The 20,652-nt window shown below is 54.6% G+C and overlaps 1 protein-coding gene across 1 annotated transcript in view; it reads left to right on the forward strand.

Moving 5' to 3' along the window:
- Nucleotides 1-19,861, forward strand: part of NAT10 (N-acetyltransferase 10) — a 37,350-nt gene extending 17,489 nt beyond the window's left edge. Inside the window, exons 12-29 of the mRNA XM_081098986.1 lie at nucleotides 1,728-1,864; nucleotides 5,697-5,821; nucleotides 6,249-6,399; nucleotides 6,636-6,732; nucleotides 7,471-7,587; nucleotides 8,360-8,461; nucleotides 8,558-8,632; nucleotides 9,546-9,662; nucleotides 10,439-10,572; nucleotides 10,763-10,811; nucleotides 12,819-12,915; nucleotides 13,001-13,111; nucleotides 13,915-14,087; nucleotides 14,566-14,685; nucleotides 15,428-15,526; nucleotides 15,896-15,969; nucleotides 16,722-16,805; nucleotides 19,115-19,861. Of these exons, the coding sequence (XP_080955112.1) occupies nucleotides 1,728-1,864; nucleotides 5,697-5,821; nucleotides 6,249-6,399; nucleotides 6,636-6,732; nucleotides 7,471-7,587; nucleotides 8,360-8,461; nucleotides 8,558-8,632; nucleotides 9,546-9,662; nucleotides 10,439-10,572; nucleotides 10,763-10,811; nucleotides 12,819-12,915; nucleotides 13,001-13,111; nucleotides 13,915-14,087; nucleotides 14,566-14,685; nucleotides 15,428-15,526; nucleotides 15,896-15,969; nucleotides 16,722-16,805; nucleotides 19,115-19,223 (1,971 nt within the window). The 3' untranslated portion in view covers nucleotides 19,224-19,861. The remainder of the gene's footprint in view (nucleotides 1-1,727; nucleotides 1,865-5,696; nucleotides 5,822-6,248; nucleotides 6,400-6,635; nucleotides 6,733-7,470; nucleotides 7,588-8,359; nucleotides 8,462-8,557; nucleotides 8,633-9,545; nucleotides 9,663-10,438; nucleotides 10,573-10,762; nucleotides 10,812-12,818; nucleotides 12,916-13,000; nucleotides 13,112-13,914; nucleotides 14,088-14,565; nucleotides 14,686-15,427; nucleotides 15,527-15,895; nucleotides 15,970-16,721; nucleotides 16,806-19,114) is intronic.
- The last annotated feature ends 791 nt before the right edge of the window (nucleotides 19,862-20,652 follow it).

Here is a 20,652-nt window from a genome sequence, read left to right on the forward strand (position 1 = left end):
ATGTGTATCCTGCTATTAGAAATGAGTGGGGTCACTGCCTCCCTGACCCGTCAACTTGTCATCTTCGAGCCAAGCAGTTACCGAATGTTACTTGTAATGAAATACCTCAGACGTACAGAAAAACACGGAGACCAACATAACACTCAGATGCCCGGCAATCCGGCTTAAGAAATGTTGACGGTTTCCTGTTTGCTGTGTTTGTTTCATATTTTAAAAGCCATTTATATATATATTTTTAAAGATCTAAAACATCACAGACATAGTTGATGTCCCTCTTGTACCCTTCCCCCTCCCGTTCTCTTCTGTCTCGCCCCTTAGTGACTATTCTGAGACTGGTGTGTTTCCTTTCAATTCATGTGTTTATACTTTACTACATAATTATGTATCCATAAATGGTAACATGCTATACTTGTCCTTTTTCAGCTTGCCTTTTTTACTCAACATTTGTTTTTAAGATTTGTCCAGATCGAAGCTTGTAGGTCTGGTTGATGTTAAGCACTGTGTGTATACACTGCAGTTTATTTATGTTTCTACAAGTGGGATGGTTGGGTTTTAGGGGTTATGTAGCTTTCCAGCTTTCTTGGATTTTGCCAAATTCTTCTTTAAATTTACCTTCACACCAGGCTTTTAAAAAAAATATCTTTTTATTGATTTCAGAGAGGAAGGGAGAGGCAGAGAGAGAAACATCAGTGATGAGAGAGAATTATTGATTGGCTGCCTCCTGCATGCCACCCACTGGGGATCGAGCCTGCAACCTGGGCATTTGCCCTTGATGGGAATCGAACCCGGGACCCTTTAGTCTGCAAGCCGACGCTCTATCCACTGAGCCAAACCAGCTGGGGCACCAGGAATTTTTTTTTTTTAGTTCTTGTTTCCCCAAGTCCTCACAAACACTGGGTGCTTACAGCTGTTTAAGTTTACCTGTGCCTGTGGAATGGGATCTCTGTTGCCTTCAGCATTGCCCTGATCGCCAGTGCTGCCGACTGCCTTTGTTTATGTTAATTGGTTATGCAGGTTCTCTCCTCATGCCCGTTTGCAAACTAAAAATAGCAGGAAGCCCTGATAAGACTGAAGGAAGGATATCAAGCTTATGGCAAGTTTGTGGCATTATGTGGCCAAGCTAATAATATAAATAAACGTGTGAATGTGTGTGTGTGTGTTAAGATAGGGATAAGTCTTAGAAGTATCCTGTTAGTGCAAGGAGATGTGGCCTTTATGATGATGGTGTCAGCCTGGTGCACGGTACCCAGCCCATAGTGGGTGCTTGAGAAATCAACATCCTCCCATTGGCCACCGCTAGGGCCGAGCAGTGCCTCTGGCTCACTGACCAGAGAGAGGCTTGGGGGAGGCATGAGAAGACAGGAAAGGGAGGCACCACCTACCACACTAGGCCAGGCCCTGGGCAAAGACTCCCACAGATTTACCTGACTTTCCTCTCCAGCAGCCATCAGCTAGGTGTCGCCTCCATTTTGCAGGGGAGGAATCAGGCTGCCTGTGAGTAAGTAGCCTGTCTGGGGTCACACAATTGGGCGTTGAACTGTTTGAACCCAGATGACCGATTCCAAGCCCAGTACATTTTTGCCTGGCCAAGGAAATGAGGGAACGAGGAACGAAAGAAAGGAGTGGGAAGGGGGAGAGGAAAGAGAGGCCTTCATGATGCCTCACCAGGGACCACCGCTGCGACACGAGGTGGCCAGGCTAATGATACAAACGTGTCTTTCCCCCAGTATATACATCCCGCAGACGCCGTGAAACTGGGCCAGGCTGAACTTGTTGTGATTGATGAAGCTGCTGCCATCCCCCTCCCCCTGGTGAAAAGCCTCCTGGGCCCCTACCTTGTTTTCATGGCATCCACCATCAACGGGTAAGGCACCTTGGGGTGCAGCCATCGCTCTTGATGTAGGTTCTTGCAGTGGCCCGAAACGAATGTGGCCCGGTGGGTAAGTCTGTTCCCGATGCCAGAGTCTTTGGGGCTGCTTCAGTCTCCTAGGACTCTTGCGAATGGGAGCTGACCTCTTAGTAATCTGCAGTAGCTCACTCTGGTCGGACATGAAAGGGGCCGCACACGTCTGAAGAACTCGGGTGCGAGTGTCTCCTCCTGTCTGTAGGCCTGATCAGGTTTTTAGTATATGGATGGCAACACCAATGTCTTATAGCTTAGAGCAGCCGTGGGCAAACTACGGCCCACGGGCCGGATCCGGCCCATTTGAAATGAATAAAACTAAAAAAAAAAAAAGACTGTACCCTTTTATGTAATGATGTTTACTTTGAATTTATATTAGTTCACACAAACACTCCATCCATGCTTTTGTTCTGGCCCTCCGGTCCAGTTTAAGAACCCATTGTGGCCCTCGAGTCAAAAAGTTTGCCCACCCCTGCCTTAGAGTCATAGCAAAACGTGGTGTTAAAGTAGCTACAATCAGCATAAGCCAGTGGGCTTATGATGGCTCGGGAGATTTTTTTTTTTAATTTTGAAATACTTAGTTCATGTTTGCTATAGAAAATTTAGGGAAAACAGGGAGGCAACAAGAAAAACCGCCAGCGACCTGGCCGTCTGGAGAGAGCGTCTGTCAGACTTTCCGTGTGCATTTCCTGTGCCTTTATTTTACCTTTGCGTTTGAACAAGCACGTAAACATAGTTTACATGTTGTTTTTAGTTTGCTTTTTTCCATAACTGAAATTTTCCAGGTCAGTAAATACATAACTTTAATATTGGAAATATTTTGACATGTTAGTCACATCTTGCAAAGATAATTCTATTATAGATTTATTATTGTGACTGCTTTACTGACACTGAAAATATTTAAATAAAGTGGACTTTACTTTTTTTGATAACAGCTTTGTTGAGATATAATTAATATACCACACAATTTACCCATTTAAAGTGTATAACTCAGTTGTTTTTTAGTATATTCACAGAGTTGTACAATCATTACCAGTCAGAATTAGAATGTTTTCATTAGCCCAGAAAGAAACCCCATGCTCTATAGCTGTCAACCTCCAACCCTCCCTCCCCTCTCCCAGCCCTAGGGAACCACGAATCTACTTTCTGTCTCTGTAGATTTGCCTGTGCTGGACATGGCTTATAAATGGCATCCTACAATCTGTGGTCTTTTGTGCCTGGCTTCTTTCACTTAGCGTAATGCTTTTAAGGTTCATCCTTAAAAGGTTTGTATCAGTATTTCATTCCTTTTTATGGCCAAATCATATTCCATTGTGTGTTTATAAACATCTTGTTTTGATGGACACTCGGGTGGTTTCTATCGTTTGGCTGTGAGGACTAATGCTGCTCTGAACGTTGCTGTACAGGCTTTTGTGTGGACATGTTTTCAGTTTTCCTGGGCATCTACCTCAGGAGTGGAGTGACTGAGTAAAATGGTAACTTTCTGTTTAACCATTTGAGGAACTGCCAGACTGTTTTCCAAAGCAGCTGTACCGTTTTACACTCTCACCAGCAGGGTATGAAGGTCCCAGTTTGTCCATATCCTAGCCAGCATCTGTCCTACGTCCTTTTTATTACAGCCATCTTAGTGCGAAGAGGTGTCCATAGGGTCTTCAGTGCGTTTCCTGTGGCTGGCGATGTGGGCGGCTTAGGCGCTGATTAGCCTTTGGATATCTTTGAAGAAATAGCTATTCAGGTCCTCTGCTCATTTCTAATTCTGTGTTTTTTAATTAGTTGTAAGGGTTTCTTATATATTCTAGACACAAGTCCCTCATCAGATATATGATTGACAGAATTTTTCTCCCATTCTGTGGTTTTTTTTTTTGTGTGTGTCACTTTCTTTATAATGTCCTTTGAAGCACAAAAGTTTTTAGTTTTGTTATGTTTATTCTTGTTTTTGTTTTTAGTAAATGGAATTCTTTTAAGAAAGTTTTGCTATGTGGAGTGTAGAGGGTGAAAAAATACTTCACAATTCCAATTTCTTGGTCATTCTTTAAAAGTAGCATTTGAGTAAGAGGAAGTGTGTGTATATACACAGTACTAAGCATTATAATAATGAGTACTACAAAATCTACACTAATAAAAGAGAAAAATGGTAATTGGCGTACGGCGATACCCTTTTCATTGGCTAATCAGGGCTATATGCAAATTAACTGCCAACTAAGATTGGCAGTTAACTGCTAACAAGATGGCGGCTAATTTGCATATGTAGGCACAATGCAGGGAGGCGAAAGGGAAAGCAGGAAGAAGCCCCCTGCCACTGACAGTGATCGGAAACCCAGGGGGGAGCTAAGAGCTGGGGGGCAGGGCAAAGGTGGCCCTGGGGCCGCTTTTGCCCTGCCCCCCAGCCGTGATCAGAGAATCAGGTGCCTTTGCCGCCCTGGCCAGTGATAGCAGGAAGTAGGGGTGGAGCCAGCGATGGGAGCTGGGCACGGTCGAAGCTGGCAGTCCCAGGAGCTAGGGGTCCCTTGCCTGGGCCTAAAGCGAAGCCCACGATCGCGGCGCCCCCCGCTGCCACTGCAGGTCCCCGCTGCCTGGGCCGGACGCCTAGGCCAGAGGCGTTAGGCCTGGGCAGGGGCGGAGCCTGCAACCGCGGGGAGCTGGGGGTCCCCTGCCCAGGCCTGACACCTCTGCCAGAGGCCTCAGGCCTGGTCAAGGGGCCGATCCGGTGATTGGTGATGGGAGGGTGATGAGGGTCAACTCCTCTGGCTGAGGCATCAGGCCTGGGTGGGGGGCGGAGCCGGGGATTGGGGGGATATGATGGTCCCCTTGCCCAGGCCTGAAGCCTGGGTCAGAGGCATCAGGCTTGGGCGGGGGGTGGAGCAAGCGATCAGAGGGAGATGGGGGTCCCCTGCCCAGGCATGATTCCTGGGCCAGAGGCCTCAGGCCTGGGCTGGGGCCAGAGCCAGTGATCGGGGGGAGATGGAGGTCCCCTGTCCAAGCCTGACACCTCTGGCGGAGGCGTCAGGCCTGGGCAAGGGGCCGATCAGGTGATCGGAGGGTGATGGGGGTCAACGCCTGAGGGCTCCCAGTATGTGAGAGGGGGCAGGCTGGGCTGAGGGACACTCCCCCCCCCCCCCCACACACACACCCAGTGCACGAATTTCGTGCACCGGGCCCCTAGTGTAATAATAAGAAAGAAAGCCTGCTGAGCCGTCTGTACTCTGGTCACTTGTGCTTGCGACGAAAGGCAAGGAGGAAATAGGATTGAAAAGTGCTGGTTCTGTGATCAGTTTGTAGATGATTTCTCCCCCCACCCCCAATTTTCTTCAAGTTGTTTCATGTCACCTTTTAAGTAAAAGCAGTAATCAGAAGAATGGCTTGGGTGGTGGGTTTGTTTAATCTTGATTTTCCAAACTGGATGTTCTCTTCGTTCCTTCAGGCTGTTACTTCTCACAGCAGCTCTGAGTAATTGACCATTTAACAGCCTTGGTTTCATTATGCCAGAGGCTTTACTCACATAGCTTTTCCAGTCCTTATTTAATCCATAGCCCGTCCTGTGCGGTGTGTAGCATAGTCCCCTGTGAGGACGAGGCTAACAGAGTACTTACTAAGTAGATGTGCCAGGACGGGAGCCACTGTGCCACCCGCCTCCTTGGGTGCCCTGTGCTGTCCAGGAGGTTCAGAGGTGAGCAGGGCCGTCCTTGGGGAGCAGGAGTCTGCTGTTCCTGCAGGATGAGGAAAGTGGTCCTTGTTCCCCCCCGGAGAACGGATTTGGGACCTTGTGCCTGATGGCCTTTGCTTTTGCTCCTAGCTACGAGGGCACTGGTCGGTCACTGTCCCTCAAGCTAATCCAGCAGCTCCGGCAGCAGAGTGCCCAGAGCCAGATCAGCACCACGGCTGAGAACAAGACCACAACCACGGCCAGGCTGGCCTCAGGTACCTGCAGCTTGAATGCCCTGCAGCGCACAGCAAGTCCTTTTCATTCTCGCTGGGCCCTTCCCCTTGTGACGTCATGGGTGGTGCCAAACCCTCCCACAATCAGGTTCACTCCCCAAGGCTGGAGGTGCTTTTCTCCATAGCGTGGCCAGCCAGTGACCAGATGGGAGCCTCGCGGGCCTTCTGGTGGCTGGGCCCGTGTTTGTCCCCATCTCGGGGCAAGGCTGCATTGATTTAGCGAGAGCCTTTGGGACTGTGTATGGCAAAGCTGCACATCCGCCAGAAAAGCTTAAAACCACTCAGTTCACATTCTCCAGCCAGGTTTGCGTGGGCGCGCTGTGACAAAGATAAAGTAGAACATTTGCCCCGCTCTTTTAGACAAAGCGTATTTAATCATTGTTTCTCACTGTGTGTGTTTCGGGAGCAGCGCGAACGCTGCATGAGGTTTCCCTGCAGGAGTCGATCCGATACGCCCCTGGGGACGCGGTGGAGAAGTGGCTGACCGACCTGCTGTGCCTGGACTGCCTCAACATCACTCGGATCGTGTCGGGCTGCCCCTTGCCGGAAGCCTGCGAGCTGTATCCTCCGGGGCCCTTTGCCCTGCAGAGGGGAGGGGGCGATGAAAGAACCACACGGGTTTTGGCCCTTCGTTTCGTGGGCTGCTGCTCTAGGGAACACTCTCAGTTTCCTGCTTTCCTTCCCTAACGTGTTTCTGCTCAGGACACGGGTTCCTCTTCCCAGGTGACCCTCGGAAGTGGGATGTCCGGTTTGGGGCTCTCTTTGCTTTGTTTTGGTTGCTTAACTCCTGTCCCAGCTACTATGTTAACAGAGACACCCTCTTCTGCTACCACAAGGCCTCCGAGGTGTTCCTGCAGCGGCTGATGGCCCTGTACGTGGCTTCTCACTATAAGGTAGCTGCAGCCGCCCCCGGGCGAACTTCAGCCCCGACAGTCCCCTCTCCCCTGGCTTTCCACGCCTTCTGTTACCCAGTGGAGTGCTCAGGTGACCATTCCACCCGACTTCACTGTCCTGACCTTGGCAAGGGCCGGCGACCTTGCTGGAGGGCGGCAGCGCCACTGTGGTTGACCTGGGGAGGTGGGAAGCAGTGCCCGTTTCAGCAGGGGCTTCTGTTTCTTGCCGTCTGCTCAGCTGACGGGCTCACGTGACAGCGCTTGGGACCTGCTGGTGCTGTCTGACCTGAGACCAGTCTTGTGTGCCTCTGGGCTATTTTTAAGGAGCAGTGAGTGAGAAGGCGGGATATTTGAATGCCATATAAACTAAAGGGCACGTTGGAAGTGTTTTGAGGGTCTAGGTGTCATTTCTATGAACCCCCTTTCACGGAAGGCTGAAGAGTTGGTGTTAGAAGTGGTGACAGGCTCTCTCAGGAGGAAGTTCCCTTCCCATCTGAGAAACAGTGCCAGCTAGGCAGTTCTTCGCCCCCCTGCAGCCTCAGCGCTCGTGGAAGGTGACAGCAGACACTGGAGGCTGAGTCCCATTCGGGCCATTTCGAAGGGTCTCGGGCTGGCTGCCCAAGACACGCGGGGGGCGCTGTGCTGGGTCTGGCCGGTCACTGGCTTAGGGAAGGTCGTTGACCCCGAGTAAAGGACATGCAGAGGAGCGGTTCTCCCTGACCCGTGCTTTGCCCACAGAACTCCCCCAACGATCTCCAGATGCTCTCCGATGCACCTGCTCACCATCTCTTCTGCCTCCTGCCCCCCGTGCCCCCTACCCAGAACGCCCTTCCCGAGGTGCTGGCCGTCATCCAGGTACAGAGCGGAGGCGTCCTGGGGCATTGAATGTGGGCAGCGCTCAGGTGTGGGGGTCAGTGGCTCAGTAACCGCGGTGGGAGCTGTCGCTTGCTGGGTGTATGGGGCAGGCGATGAGGGGGCATCGAAAGAAAGCACCACAGACAGAGCCAAGGCCCCGCGGTTCATGGGCGGTGACAGTCGGCACTGGCTCCTCCTGGGACAGAACTTGTTTGTGTTCCTCCTTCGGTACAAAGCGCATGGCGCTTATAACGTTAGAAGGCAGGTTGGGAAAACCGGTGTTCTGAATGCCTGGCATGTGTTCATGCGTTTCTGTACCGTTTTTCCTTCCCATAAACATGGGATCATAGTGCTTGGTAATCTGCCTTTATTTTCTTGCAGCGTGTCAAATATCTATAATTTGTAGACTTTTAAAAGGCTGCATTGTATTTCATTATATGCACATACCATGTTGTGTGTGACCGTCCTCCTGGCAGATACCCGAGTCACGGGGAACTTGCACTCTCTGTGCAGAGCTGCGTGAGCTGTGTCTTGGTGGGTGTGTGCACACACACACCAGGAAGATGTCGGTACTCTGCCTGGTTAGTGTCAGGCACCCACGGGTGTAGTGATGAAGCTTCCATTGGAAGTGGATGAGCCAGTTACAGGGTCAAGCCTGACCTGGAGTGGAAACAGCTGGCCTGGTCAGACCAGCGGACGCTGATGCTGTTCTGTGAGTGGGCTGTGGGCGGGGGCCGGCCTTCCTGTCTGCACTGCCCTGCTTCCCCCGCAGGTGTGCCTGGAGGGAGAGATTTCTCGCCAGTCCATCTTGAACAGCCTGTCTCGAGGCAAGAAGGCTTCGGGAGACCTGATTCCCTGGACAGTGTCCGAACAGGTGATGCGCTTCCCCTGGCCTGTCGGTGTGAGCGAAGCCGGCCCTGTCGGAGGGGGTGTTGTGTCGCTAAGGTGCTGGCTTGTGTCTCCCACACAGTTCCAAGATCCAGACTTCGGTGGCCTTTCCGGTGGAAGGGTGGTTCGCATTGCTGTTCACCCGGATTATCAAGGGGTAACGTGTCCTCCCTCCTCTCGGCAGCTGTGCTGCGGCTTGTTAGGGCAGGTGTACGTGGCTGTGTGAATGGGAAGCTGGTCAAGGGGCAGGCAGTCCAGTGCTGTGGGGTGTGTCGGCTGGGGCTGGGGGCAGACAGGATGATTGTATGTGCTCGCTCTTCCTTTGTTGTGAGGACAGGGGACCTGAGAACCAGATCTTTTTGTAATCACTTCCCGTCTCTTAGAAATCCCCACTGAGGAGGTAGCTCAGGGGTCCTTAGACTATGGCCTGCGGGCCACATGCAAATACAAATATTGTATTTGTTCCCGTTTTGTTTTTTTACTTCAAAATAAGATATGTGCAGTGTGCATAGGAATTTGTTCATAGTTTTTTTTTAAAAAAACTATAATCCGGCCCTCCAACGGTCTGAGGGACAGTGAACTGGCCCCCTGTTTGAGGACCCCTGAGTTAGCTGGGGAGACATCAGGTTTGGGCTTGCTGATCTGTGGGCCAGAAATCCCAGCCAGCCTTCTTCATGCTCGGATGGCTAATGGGCTGTTCTTTTTTTTTTTTTTAATATATTTTACTGATTTTTTACAGAGAGGAAGGGAGAGGGATAGAGAGTTAGAAACATCGATGAGAGAGAAACATCGATCAGCTGCCTCCTGCACATTCCCCACTGGGGATGTGCCCGCAACCAAGGTACATGCCCTTGATCGGAATTGAACCTGGGACCCTTGAGTCCACAGGCTGACGCTCTATCCACTGAGCCAAACCGGTCAGGGCTAATGGGCTGTTCTTGATGGGCTTAGGCCAGTGGTTACCATCCAGTGTTCTGCAGACCACTGGTGGTGTGTGAGGTCCGAAAGATTGTCGACCACTGGACTAGAACCTCTCTTCCTTGCCCGTTTCCCTCCGTGCTTACTCACAGATGGGCTACGGCAGCCGAGCTCTGCAGCTGCTGCAGATGTACTACGAAGGCAGATTCCCTTGTCTGGAGGAGAAGGTCGTTGAGACGGCGCAAGAAATTCACACCGTCAGCAGCGAGGTAAGCAGCTCTGGGCTGAGCTGGTTCCTGGAGGCCTCCCGGGTCTGCAGAAGCACCGTCGAGGCTAGTGAGTGGCCTGGGCCTGTGCGTGGAGCAGGCACATAGAGCTTTGGAGGAGCTGCTGCTTGCTTGAGCCTTACGGTTGCGATCTTCAGATCAGCACCATTAGCATCAGCTGGAAACGTGTTAAAAATGCAAATTCTAGAGTCCTGCCCAGACCTCCTGAGTCAGACGCTCGGGCGAGGCCCCGTAACGTGGTCTTAACAAGCTCCCAGGTGATGCTGATGCAGGTTCAGCTTCAAACGACCCCTCCCGGGTCTCAGTCCTAGGCCCGGCCTCGGAATCTGTCCTTCTTGGTGAGCGTGATTAACCCGGAGCTGGAACGCTTTCTGCACACACGCGTTGGAATTTCACATGTGCCCTTTGCGGGTGTGGGGCAGGGGTTATATTTATGGTCAGGCTCAGAGGTGTGTCACTTCCCAGTGACAGGCCTGGACCTTCAGCCCCACCTCCAGGACCTACCTTGTCTGTCTGTGAACCTGCTGGCGTGTCTAGGCCGAGTGGCTCTTCTGCATGCTGAGCAGTGCATGCTTACAGGGGCCGGTGAACTCAGGATGAGCCCTGGGCTCACTGGTGCTCCTCTATTTTGAGAACCTTGGGAACAAGCCAGGCAGCCTGTCCTGCTGTTCCCGCTCCGTCTAGAGCCCGGAGTGCAGTGCTCGGGGAGGTCACTGACCTTGCCCCCCTCCGCCGGGCGGCTCCCCTGCCTCCTCCAGGCCGTCAGCTTGTTGGAAGAGGTCGTCACTCCCCGGAAGGACCTGCCTCCCTTGCTCCTCAAACTGAATGAGAGGCCTGCAGAGCGCCTAGATTACCTGGGAGTGTCCTATGGCTTGACCCCCAGGCTCCTCAAGTAAGGGTTTGCCTGTCTCGTCAACCCTCCCCCCCCCCCCCCCCGTATCTGAGAATGAGGGTTCTGTGGGCTGTGCGCCTGGGTGTTTGTCGGACATGCGTCGACTCCCTGCCCTCCTGGCCCTTCCCAGCTTGGTCTGCCAGCTGCTCCCAGAGGGCGCGCAGTGACTGCTCCCTTTGCATCTTTGCAGGTTCTGGAAACGGGCGGGGTTCGTTCCTGTCTATCTGAGGCAGACCCCGGTGAGTAGGCGCCTAGCAGAGGGGCGTGTGGGTTTGTGGTTACAGTGGCGATGGGCCTGTCCTTGCAGAGCCCTGTGCCCCCGTGTGCCGAGCAGGTGCCCCCGCCTGAGGGCCACGGGAGCAGCTGTTCTCCCTGACAGGCACTGCGCTGCTCTCCCCGCTGCGCTGGGGCTCCGTGCCTGCCTGTGACATAGCCGAGGCCCTCGTGCACTTGCTCAGCGAGCTCTGGAAGCCTGTAACTGGGGCCTCCCTGGATTTCTTTAAAAAGATAAAAGTAGTTTTAGGGAAGAGTTCATGACAGAGCATAGAGGTTATTATGGGAGGGGAGAGTGTGTGACTCAACTACCCAGCCAGAACCCTGACAGTGTAACTGTTTTTTTCTGAGTGTTTTTGATGGGTGGGTGGTTGAATCTGAAGGTGAGGAGCCCGCGGATATGGAGTGCTGTCGGTGCTTCTGTTCAGTGAGTGAATAAGGAATGACAGCTATGAAGGTAGGGACTGAAGGTGGAGACAAGAGGGTGAGTGCTTGGAGTCAGTGTTTAGGGCAGCGGTTCTCACCCTGTGGGTCGCGACCCCTTTGGTGGTCGAACGACCCTTTCACAGGGGTCGCCTAAGACCATCCTGCATATCAGATATTTACATGACGATTCGTAACAGTAGCCACATTACAATTACAGTTAAGAAGTAGCAACAAAAATAATTTTATGGTTGGGTCACAACATGAGGAACTGTATTTAAAGGGCCAGAAGGTTGAGAGCCACTGGTTTAGAGGAATGAGGAACAGCCGGGGAGAAAGTCAGGGTTCGGTGTCACAGGCTGAGGTTAACCAGTGCTTCAAGAAGGGGAGTCATTTGCTATTCAGAGAACAGTTAAGATGAAAAGCAATTGGCTGTTGGACCTCCCAGCATCAGTGATCCCACTGAGAGCAGCTTCACTGGAGTGAGGGACCCACACGATTGGAGAGAGTGGGCGGTGAGGGAGCGGACGGAGCAGGTGCGTCACACGCACAGCAAAAGGGAGCAGAGAAACAGGGCAGCTGGAGGGAGACAGGTAGGCGGGCCTATCAGATGGGAGCTTCTGGAACATGTCCGTGTGCTGCAGGGGAGGATCCTGCAGAAACCACGCAAGGAATTATAATGGACAGGGAGAGTCTGGTTGCAGGAATACAGGCCTTGAGGAGGTGAGGGGGTAGGACCGGGAGGGAGGAGGAGAGGTGGCCACCTCATCCTTCCCAAGGGGGAAGGCAGGGAGTGTGGGTGCGGAAGGGTTGGCTGCTGTTGACTTGGGTGGAAAGGAGGAAGTTCTTTTCTGATTGCTTCAGTGTTCTCAGCGAGAGGAGGTCATCGGCAAAGAGGAAGGGGTGCTGGAGGCTTGATTTTGGAGGGTGCAAAGCCAGTATGTAGGGTGGTGCCCCTTTGAGAGGCTGAGGCTGGGATATACACTTGGAGTCAACTACAAGACGCGGATCATTGAGCTCAGTGCGGCCTCAGCATGGTCTTGTGCTGTGTGCTGCCATTTGTGACTGGATGCTGGCGTTTTGTTACACGGATGTTGAGATCCATTAGATATTTTTATGGTCTGGGCTTTGTTGTTCTGTAGTAAAAAGGGAAAACCTGTGGTCACCGTTTTAGCACCTAAAGAGGCTGTTCTTGCAAACTGGTTGCCAGCATGGAAACTCAGGGTTGCACACGTAAAGTTTTTGCTGTAAGGCACCGAAACACGTTGACTGGGTCGCGTGGAGTTTAAGCTGTGATAACTCTGCGTTCATCATCTACCTGATGTGAGCAAGTGGCTCACCTCCGTGGTCCAGGGCAGCTCTGCTCCGTTGCCATGGCATCTGCTGGGAAGTGTGGGAAGTGATGCCCGTGAGAATGGGAGGCGAGGGCACTTCTCCCGCTGGGGAAGAGGGAAAGGCCGTGGGAGCACCATGCTTCCCTCCGAGCTCTTACCCTTTTAACAGCGACGGCTACTCAGAGGGGGTTCTTGGTGCCGTTCTGTCTTTTCCAGAATGACCTGACGGGAGAACACTCGTGCGTCATGCTGAAGACGCTGGCTGAGGAGAGCGAGGCTGAGCAGGGGGCCTGGCTGGTGGCCTTTTGGAAAGGTGCGTCTGAGTGGAAGGGAGACGGCGGGCTGATGCGGGGTGAAGGGGAGGCTTCCGGACCCCTGACTGTGGCTGCACCCCACAGATTTCCGCAGGCGCTTCCTAGCTCTGCTGTCCTACCAGTTCAGTACCTTCGCTCCTCCCCTGGCTCTGAACATCATTCAGAACAGGAACATCGGGAAGCCCTCGCCGCCAGGTGAGCTGGGCAGGACGGCACAGGGCTGGTCGTGGGTTGTGTGGAAGGAGGTGGATGTGGTGGTCCCAGAAGAGGGAGGGCCTGGGAATGGAGGGATCGGCCCTAGGCCTGCATCTGCTGCCCTCCTCTGCCTTGGGCACCGTCACCCACGGTAGCTGTCTAAGTAACAGGACTCGGGGGTGACATCTGACTTCAGGGATGTCAAATAAGGCTATTCAGCTAGTGAGTCCTGGAACCCGACTTAAACCTGTGCACCAGGTAACTCGCTCGGTGCTGAGGCAGTGTCCTCAGGTGTGGAGCTGTGAAAGGACGTGCTGCCAGCCTTCTGTGGCCCGCACAGGGACGTGTGCTGGGGATGACAAATTCTGTTGGAATATATAAAATACCAGGAAATAGGAAGGCTCACATTAATGTGGGCTTTTTTTTTTTCTGTTGCTAACTGTGTGCACGTTGTTTTGCCAATTCTATTTTGACAAACCTGCTCCTCGAGCTGGACACTTCCTGTGAGGCGGGTCCTGGCAAGTGACAAGTGGGACAGGGTGTTAGATCCTCTCACCCTGCGGCCCCGAGCTTCCCTGGACCTGCTGTGTTGGCGTGGAGCTCCGCGTAAAGGCCCACGCCAGTGGTCCCCTACCTGCGTGGCCCAGGGAAGGGTTGGGCTGCCTGGGGCGGTCGGTATCTTACATCGGGGGGCAGGCGCTCCCCGGAGGCTGGTCTCCCGATCTGCTCTGGCTGAAGGCCGGCGGAGGAGCAGCGTTAGGGTGCCTGGGGATGGCCCTGACCTGCCTGGCTCGCCCCTGCAGCCCTGCGCCGGGAGGAGCTGGAGGCGCTCTTTCTGCCCTATGACCTGAAGAGGCTGGAGATGTACTCACGGAACATGGTCGACTATCACCTCATCATGGACATGATCCCCGCCATCTCCCGGATGTATTTCCTGAACCAGCTGGGGGACCTGGCCCTGTCCGCTGCCCAGTCGGTAGGTTACCTGCTGCCCGTGTGCCGGGATGTCCGGTCGAATGTTTTGACGTAACTTTGTGCATTGCACTCCTCGAGGTTCTGATAGGGGGTGGGAGGGGGTCTCCTCTCCCTGTGGTGCAGGCAGGGACACGGGCTCTGAGGTTGAGTCCTGAGCCCGGCCACGCAGTTGGCAAGGACGGCTGCATTCGAGCCCACATCCTTGGGCCCTGTTGCCGTGGCTCGCTCTCTACTTCAGCGGAGGCCGGGAGCACCCACACCTCTCAGCGCAGCTGTGAAGCAGCTGTTTTCAGGATAAGTCAGTTTGGGGGTTTTAGGAAGAGGGACCACTTCTCAGTAGTTCCAGTAACGAGATGAAAGAGAAGATTCCAGAATCACCGTGGGGGTTGATCACTGTGGTCCAGAGAGGGCAGCCCTGTCTCAGTGCTTGGATGGGCAGGGCCTGCCCTGCGGCCTCTCCAGGACTTTCCATCTTCCAGGCTCTCCTCCTGGGGGTCGGCCTGCAGCACAAGTCTGTGGACCAGCTGGAAAAGGAGATCGAGCTGCCCGCCGGCCAGCTGATGGGGCTTTTCAACCGGATCATCCGCAAAGTCGTGAAGGTACCCTTGGCCGAGGGCGGGTTGTGGTCCATTTGGAATAATGTGACAACCTGCTCCCTGCCCCAAGATGACTAGATCTTACATACGCTGCAGATCGTCTCTCACAGGCGCATGCGTACACGCACACACGCACGCACCCTGGCGAAATGGATCTGCAGCCCTATCTGCAGTGCTCTCTCCAGGGGGACCACTGCTGGGAGCTGGGGATCTGCAGTCTGTGTTGTTTTTTTGTTTTGTTTTTTAATGTATACAGTGGGGCCTTGACTTACGAGTTTAATTCGTTCTGAGACCGAGCTTGTTAAGGAGCTCGTTAACTCAAATTATTCTGTCAACTCAATGCAAAAAATCAGCCAAGAGACAGCTGGTATCTCAAAAAACTCGTTAGTCGGGACACTCGTAAGTCAAGGCCCCACTGTATTTTTATTGATTTCAGAGAGGAAGGGAGAGGGAGAGAGATGGAAACATCAATGATGAGAGAGAATCATTGATCGGCTGCCTCCTGCACACCCCCTGCTGGGGATCAAGCCTGCAACCCAGGCATGTGCCCTTGACTGGAATCGAACCCGGGACCCTTCAGTCCGCAGACCGACGCTCTATCCACTGAGCCAAGCCAGCCAGGGCGTGCAGTCTGTGTTTTATACTCTTGCCGTGAACACACGCTGCCTCAGCTATGTTGAGCTTGTGCTCAGGACGGGGTCCCTGCTGCTGCTTCATCTCTGCTTTCTGGCCGTTGTCTTTGCAGCTGTTTAACGAGGTGCAGGAGAAGGCCATTGAGGAGCAGATGGTGGCCGTGAAGGACGTGGTCATGGAGCCCACGATGAAGACCCTGAGTGATGACCTGGTATGCCGCTGCCGAAGGCCTTGCGAGCGCTGAGGGGGAGCCCCGTCCCCTTTAGCGGGAGTCCGCGGCGCTGACCGTGCTGGTGGTGTTGATCTTGGGTGTGGGCGACCTTCGCTCCCTGCGTGCCCCTGCCCTGGATGTGCTGAGCACACAGGGGCCTGCTCTGCCTCCCACTGAAGGCTGTGTGTGCACGCAGGCCAGCTGCTGCTGTGAGCTCGTTGGCCCTTGTAGGCTTTTCAGGTGCACCCTGTGCGTGCATTAAGGGCTGCCTCCTGCGTGGGAGTAGGAGGTGTCTGCTCATAGGGGTGATACTCTGCGATTGGTCCCCTGCTTAACTGACCTGCTCTGTCTCTGGGACTTTGCCCGCAGGATGAAGCAGCAAAGGAATTCCAGGAGAAACACAAGAAGGAAGTGGGGAAGCTGAAGGACATGGACCTCTCTCAGTAAGGCCCTCTGCTGCCCGGGGGCAGCGAAGGCTGTGCTTTGGCTTCTGGCGTGTGGAGAACCTGCCGCAGGTCTCCTGTTCCTCACCCGGGCCCCGGAGCCCTGGAAGCTGTGTTTCATGGGTCACCTTAGAAGCACTGAGAGCTAAAATCCTCCTCCTTCACTGTTCGCTGTGCCTCGCTGGCCTTAGTCCTGTAGTTGCTGGGCCATTGCTGATGGTGGCTGTTGGACACGGGAGTTGGGGAGGTGGCCAGGAGGTCGCTGGGCAGGGTTCCAGGCTCTGCTGCCAGCTGTGCAATATCAAAACCTTGACTTGCCGGGACTGCTAGATCCCCCAGAGGTGGGCGAGGTGGGCGAGGTGGGCGGGAGAGGCACAGTCCCAGGGTAGGCGGCACGTTTGGAGGTGGGAGTGAGCAAGAAGGTGGTGGGCTGACAGGAGGCTTCTTTGGTGGGCAGTTAATCAGAGTCAGGGAGGAGTTGGGTGCCGCCTCTGGTGCAGGCCTGTCCTGTCGTGGCCCAGCTGGTGGGCCGCTGACCTCTGCCCCCTGCAGTGCCTGTCCTCTGGGCCCTGCAGTGCCTGTCCTCTGCCCCCTGCAGTGCCCATCCTCTGGGCCCTGCTGCTCAACGCTGATGCAGCTCGGCCTGGCGTTGGGGCAGGATGTGTCTGACGGGAATGTTGTCACTGTCCTGTTTTCTTGTAAGCATTCCCCTTTTCTTTTGAGCCGGCTCTGATATTTTCTCTATTTTTTAGATACATAATCCGTGGCGACGATGAAGAGTGGAATGAGGTCTTAAACAAGGCTGGGCAGAACGCTTCGATCGTCAGCCTGAAAAGGTGGGGCCTCCCGTTGGACAGACACATCTGGCTTCTGTGCTTCTCTAGTAACTTTCCTTTGGAGAGAGGTTAGAACAGACTCTGAGAGAAAAGTCACGGTTCTCTCCTCTGCGGGGGCGGCTTTGGTAGCACCTGCTACAGGCCAGGCAGCAGCCCTCGTGTTCCCTGGACGGCGGGGAGTCGGAGGGGACAGTCCCAGAGCTGCCAGGGACTGAGCGCTGCCCGTGGGCTTAGCGCAGCGTCCGTCACCCACAGAACAGCACGGGTGGATGTTTGTCACCATCACTGCTGTGACGATGAAGTAACCAAGGCCGGGAGGTGTATCGTAACTTCCCAGGAGGCTCACAGCTGTAAGGGGCAGGGCCGGCGCGGGGCCAGGCTTGTCCACCGTGGAGCCCGTGGCTATAGCTGCTGCGCTGTCCTCCCAGCCAGCGGGCCTCAAGGTCTGGGGTCTTAAAGTCCCTTTATAACAAAAGCTATTGAAGGATCCCAAAGGGTTTGTGGGCTATTTATATTTTCGATACTAGAAATTTTAATGAGAAATTTAAAAAATGTGTTCATTTAGAATTAATGGTCCAATACTGGATTCATGATTTTTGGTGGTTTTAAAGTGGCATGGTTTTACCTTCGCATTTATCTGGCGATCCTGCAGTCTTTTATGCTGTCATATGTCTTGTAGCCTCTGGAAAACTGAACAGTTGTGAGAGCATAGAAGTGAAAAAGGCAGATAATGAATTAGCATTATATGAACATAGTTTGGGCCTGGGCACCCCTGGCAGGGTCTTGGGCAGCCGAGGTGTCCCGGGGCCACTCTTGGGAAACCTCTGTTCCACGTGGCGTCTCGGCGAGGGTTATGTTTGTGGATGGCCACGGTTTCTGGCTGGCACCTTCGTTGGAGTTTCCGTGGGAGAGAACGTGTCCTCCCTGCCCGGGGCCTCTAGAGATGAGGCTCCCACCGCTGTTGGGGGCTGGTGTGGGGTGAGTTCGTGCCATTGCCAGTTACCGGCTGGTCCCCTGAACAGTTCATTTGGAAACGTGGAAGGAGGAAGTCCTGTGACTGGGAGCCGTGGGTCCCAGGAGTTAGATGCTCGCTCTGCGTCTCCGCACGTTGTGGGTCTCGAGGGAGCCGGTCGGTGTGGCTCACTCCCACGTGCTCTGAGGTGGCGCAGAGCCTGTGCAGCGTGTGCTGGCCTCCGGTTTGGGCAGAGTGGCAGGTGCAGCAGGGCCCACGATGGCTGTGGCCTCGAGTGAGGCCCTGACTGGCACCGACGGCCATGGGCGTGCATGGCCCGGGGAAGGCTGGTCCAGGCTTACAGAGCGTGGCCGCTCCTGCCGTTGGCTGGGCTGTCCCTGCCGGTGAGGAGCCGGGCGGTAGCTCCGTGCTTGAGGGCTGAGTCCATGCAGATTTGTGCTTTTGGAGGTAAAACTCTGACCTCTGTCACTATATATTCTTAGAGGCCTTGCCTTCCTTCCCTTTTCCCTCGTGAGTGGTCACTTCATTCAGGTGACGTTACTGGCCCTGAGGGCACTGTTCACCCTCCCGCATAGGGAGGTACTTGTGCCCGAGCCTAAGGGGCAGGGAGGAGTGACCCGGGCTGATCTGTCCTCGAGGAACCCGCTCGCCACCGAGATGTGTAACCCGAGTTGGTGCTCCTCGGGCTTTCTTCTTATTCAGGAAAATAAAATAATAGCGGCCCCTCAGGAAGTTGTGTAGGGTTTGCCTGGAGTCTCACGCTTTGTGTTAGGGTCCCTGGGACAACGTGTCTGGTTTCCAGGGTGATCCTGAGTGGTGAGTGGTGGGAGGGAATCTCCCTGGCGATGCCTTAGAGTTTTCTTGGGGTCTTGGGAGAGGGGAGCGTACAGGACTCCGAGAGAACGCAGACTTCTGATACTAAGACGTGGATTTCTGCCCTGGCCGGGCGCTCAGTTAGTTGGAGCGTTGTCCATACACCTAATGTGGGTCCGATTCCCAATCAGGGCACATACCTAGGTTGTGGGTTCAATCCCTGGTCAGGGAATGTACAGGAGGCAACTGATCAATGTTTCTCTCACATTGATGTCTCCCTAAAATTAAAAGAAAGAGATGTGGATTTGTCCCTTCACCCACAAGAGCCCAGTGAGGGCAGGGGCCGGGTTGCTGTGCTGTCCCCGGGCCCTGACGCTGCCGGGCGTGCTGACAGGCCTGCAGGGACATCCGTGTCTGCCTGGGTCTCTCGCTGTTTCAGGGGATGGGACCCCTTTTCAGACCCAGCAGAGCTGCCTGTGCACCTTTCATTCTTTGTCCTTTACTGCTGCTCTTTCCCCTCCAGTGACAAGAAAAGGAAATTGGAAGCGAAACAAGAGCCCAAACAGAACAAAAAGTTGAAGAACAGAGACACGAAGCACAGAAAGGACATGAAACTGAAACGGAAGAAATAGTGGCAAGAAGCTTGGGCCTCAGCAGCTGACTCGCAAGGAGACACCCTGACTCTCTGAACCGACTCCGGCTGGACTGGGCCGCGGCCCCGTGGAAGGCAGCGTGGGCCGTCAGCCCCGCGGCCAGCCTGGGACTCGGTGCCCGCGTGGGCGTGGCTGGAAGCACTCGCTGCCGAGGGGGTCGGCTCGGACCTCGCCAGGGGCCACCCTCTGTCCCTGCCGGGGTCTGCCTCCTCCCAGCCCGGCCTGCCTTTCCCATAAGTTCATGTTTTGTGTTGGGTCCGGCGTTTTCCCTTCCCACGTGTGTGGGAGCCACGCCGGCTCTCGTCCCTCCTCAGGCGTTGAGTGCGCTGAGTGGTGATGCCCGGAGGCTGCCGCTGGAGCGCGGGCCTCGTCATGGACTTTTCCCGGCCCCCGGCCTGGGCCGCGGGAGCCTCCGGTGGCCGTGGGGTGCTGCCGTCACTCCTGGCTCCCGCGGGTGGCCGCCAGTGCCCGACCTCCTGACTCAGGGTGGCTATGGCTGTCGAGTCCCCAAACTTATTGCTTCATCTATTCGGGGAAATACGTTGGGAAAGACTGCTTCCCTGGCCAGGGTGAGAGGGACAGAGGGTCTGTTTTTAATAAATAACATCTAGAAAGCTGCCGCCTGTGGTACTCACTGGCTCCACGCAGGGGACGGTGCGTCTGGCCCTGTTGGTTCTGGGGGTCTTGGCTGCCGGGAGGCTGTGGGGGCGCTGGAATCGAGGCCGAGGTGGGGCAGAGCGGCCCAGGCTGACATCCCAGGAGCCTGTGGGGCAGGTGGCTGGCCCGGCTGCGCTCGCTGGTCGCTGAGGGACGTGGTGTGTGCCCGGGGGCCACCCGGCTGTGCCTCTTCCCCCAGCTCCTGTCAGGTGGTGTGTCCCTTCCCTCTGTCGGGGACACATGTGGCGGCTTCACACGTACTTTGGTACGTCTGACGGCATCTACTTTCCGGTCCCAAATCCGGTACTTTACTGAAACGGCCCCGAGGCCTCTGTAGGGTTGGTCCTTCTCCATGTCGCCCAGGCAGTCAGCTCAGTGGTGCTGTGGTCTGTGTCTACTTTGTGGCTCCCTGGCCACATCCATCTCCAGCTTCTACTCTGTTCTTATTTTTACCTGAAAAAATGCTTATGCTTTGGTGACTAATGTTCCGTGCTTTTTCATAAATTTAGGTCTTTTGTGAGTCAAAATAGATTCTTTCCTCAGCCCTGACACGTAACGGGGGTCCTAGACGGCCAACGCACGGACGGGGAAGTGAAGGGGAGCCTCTGGATCCAAGAGGATTAGACACGCGGCCCGGGGACTCGCGGCCACAGGGGAAGAGCACGCTGTCCCCTGCGCCTGTGTCCGTGGCCAAGGGGCCTTTTGTCTCCTGGCTCTGCCGCTTCCTGCCTGAAGACCCCCGTGAAGTCTG

The sequence above is a fragment of the Myotis nattereri genome, assembly GCF_964212035.1.
Source record: "Myotis nattereri genome assembly, chromosome: 9".
NCBI classification, from domain to species: Eukaryota; Metazoa; Chordata; class Mammalia; order Chiroptera; family Vespertilionidae; genus Myotis; species Myotis nattereri.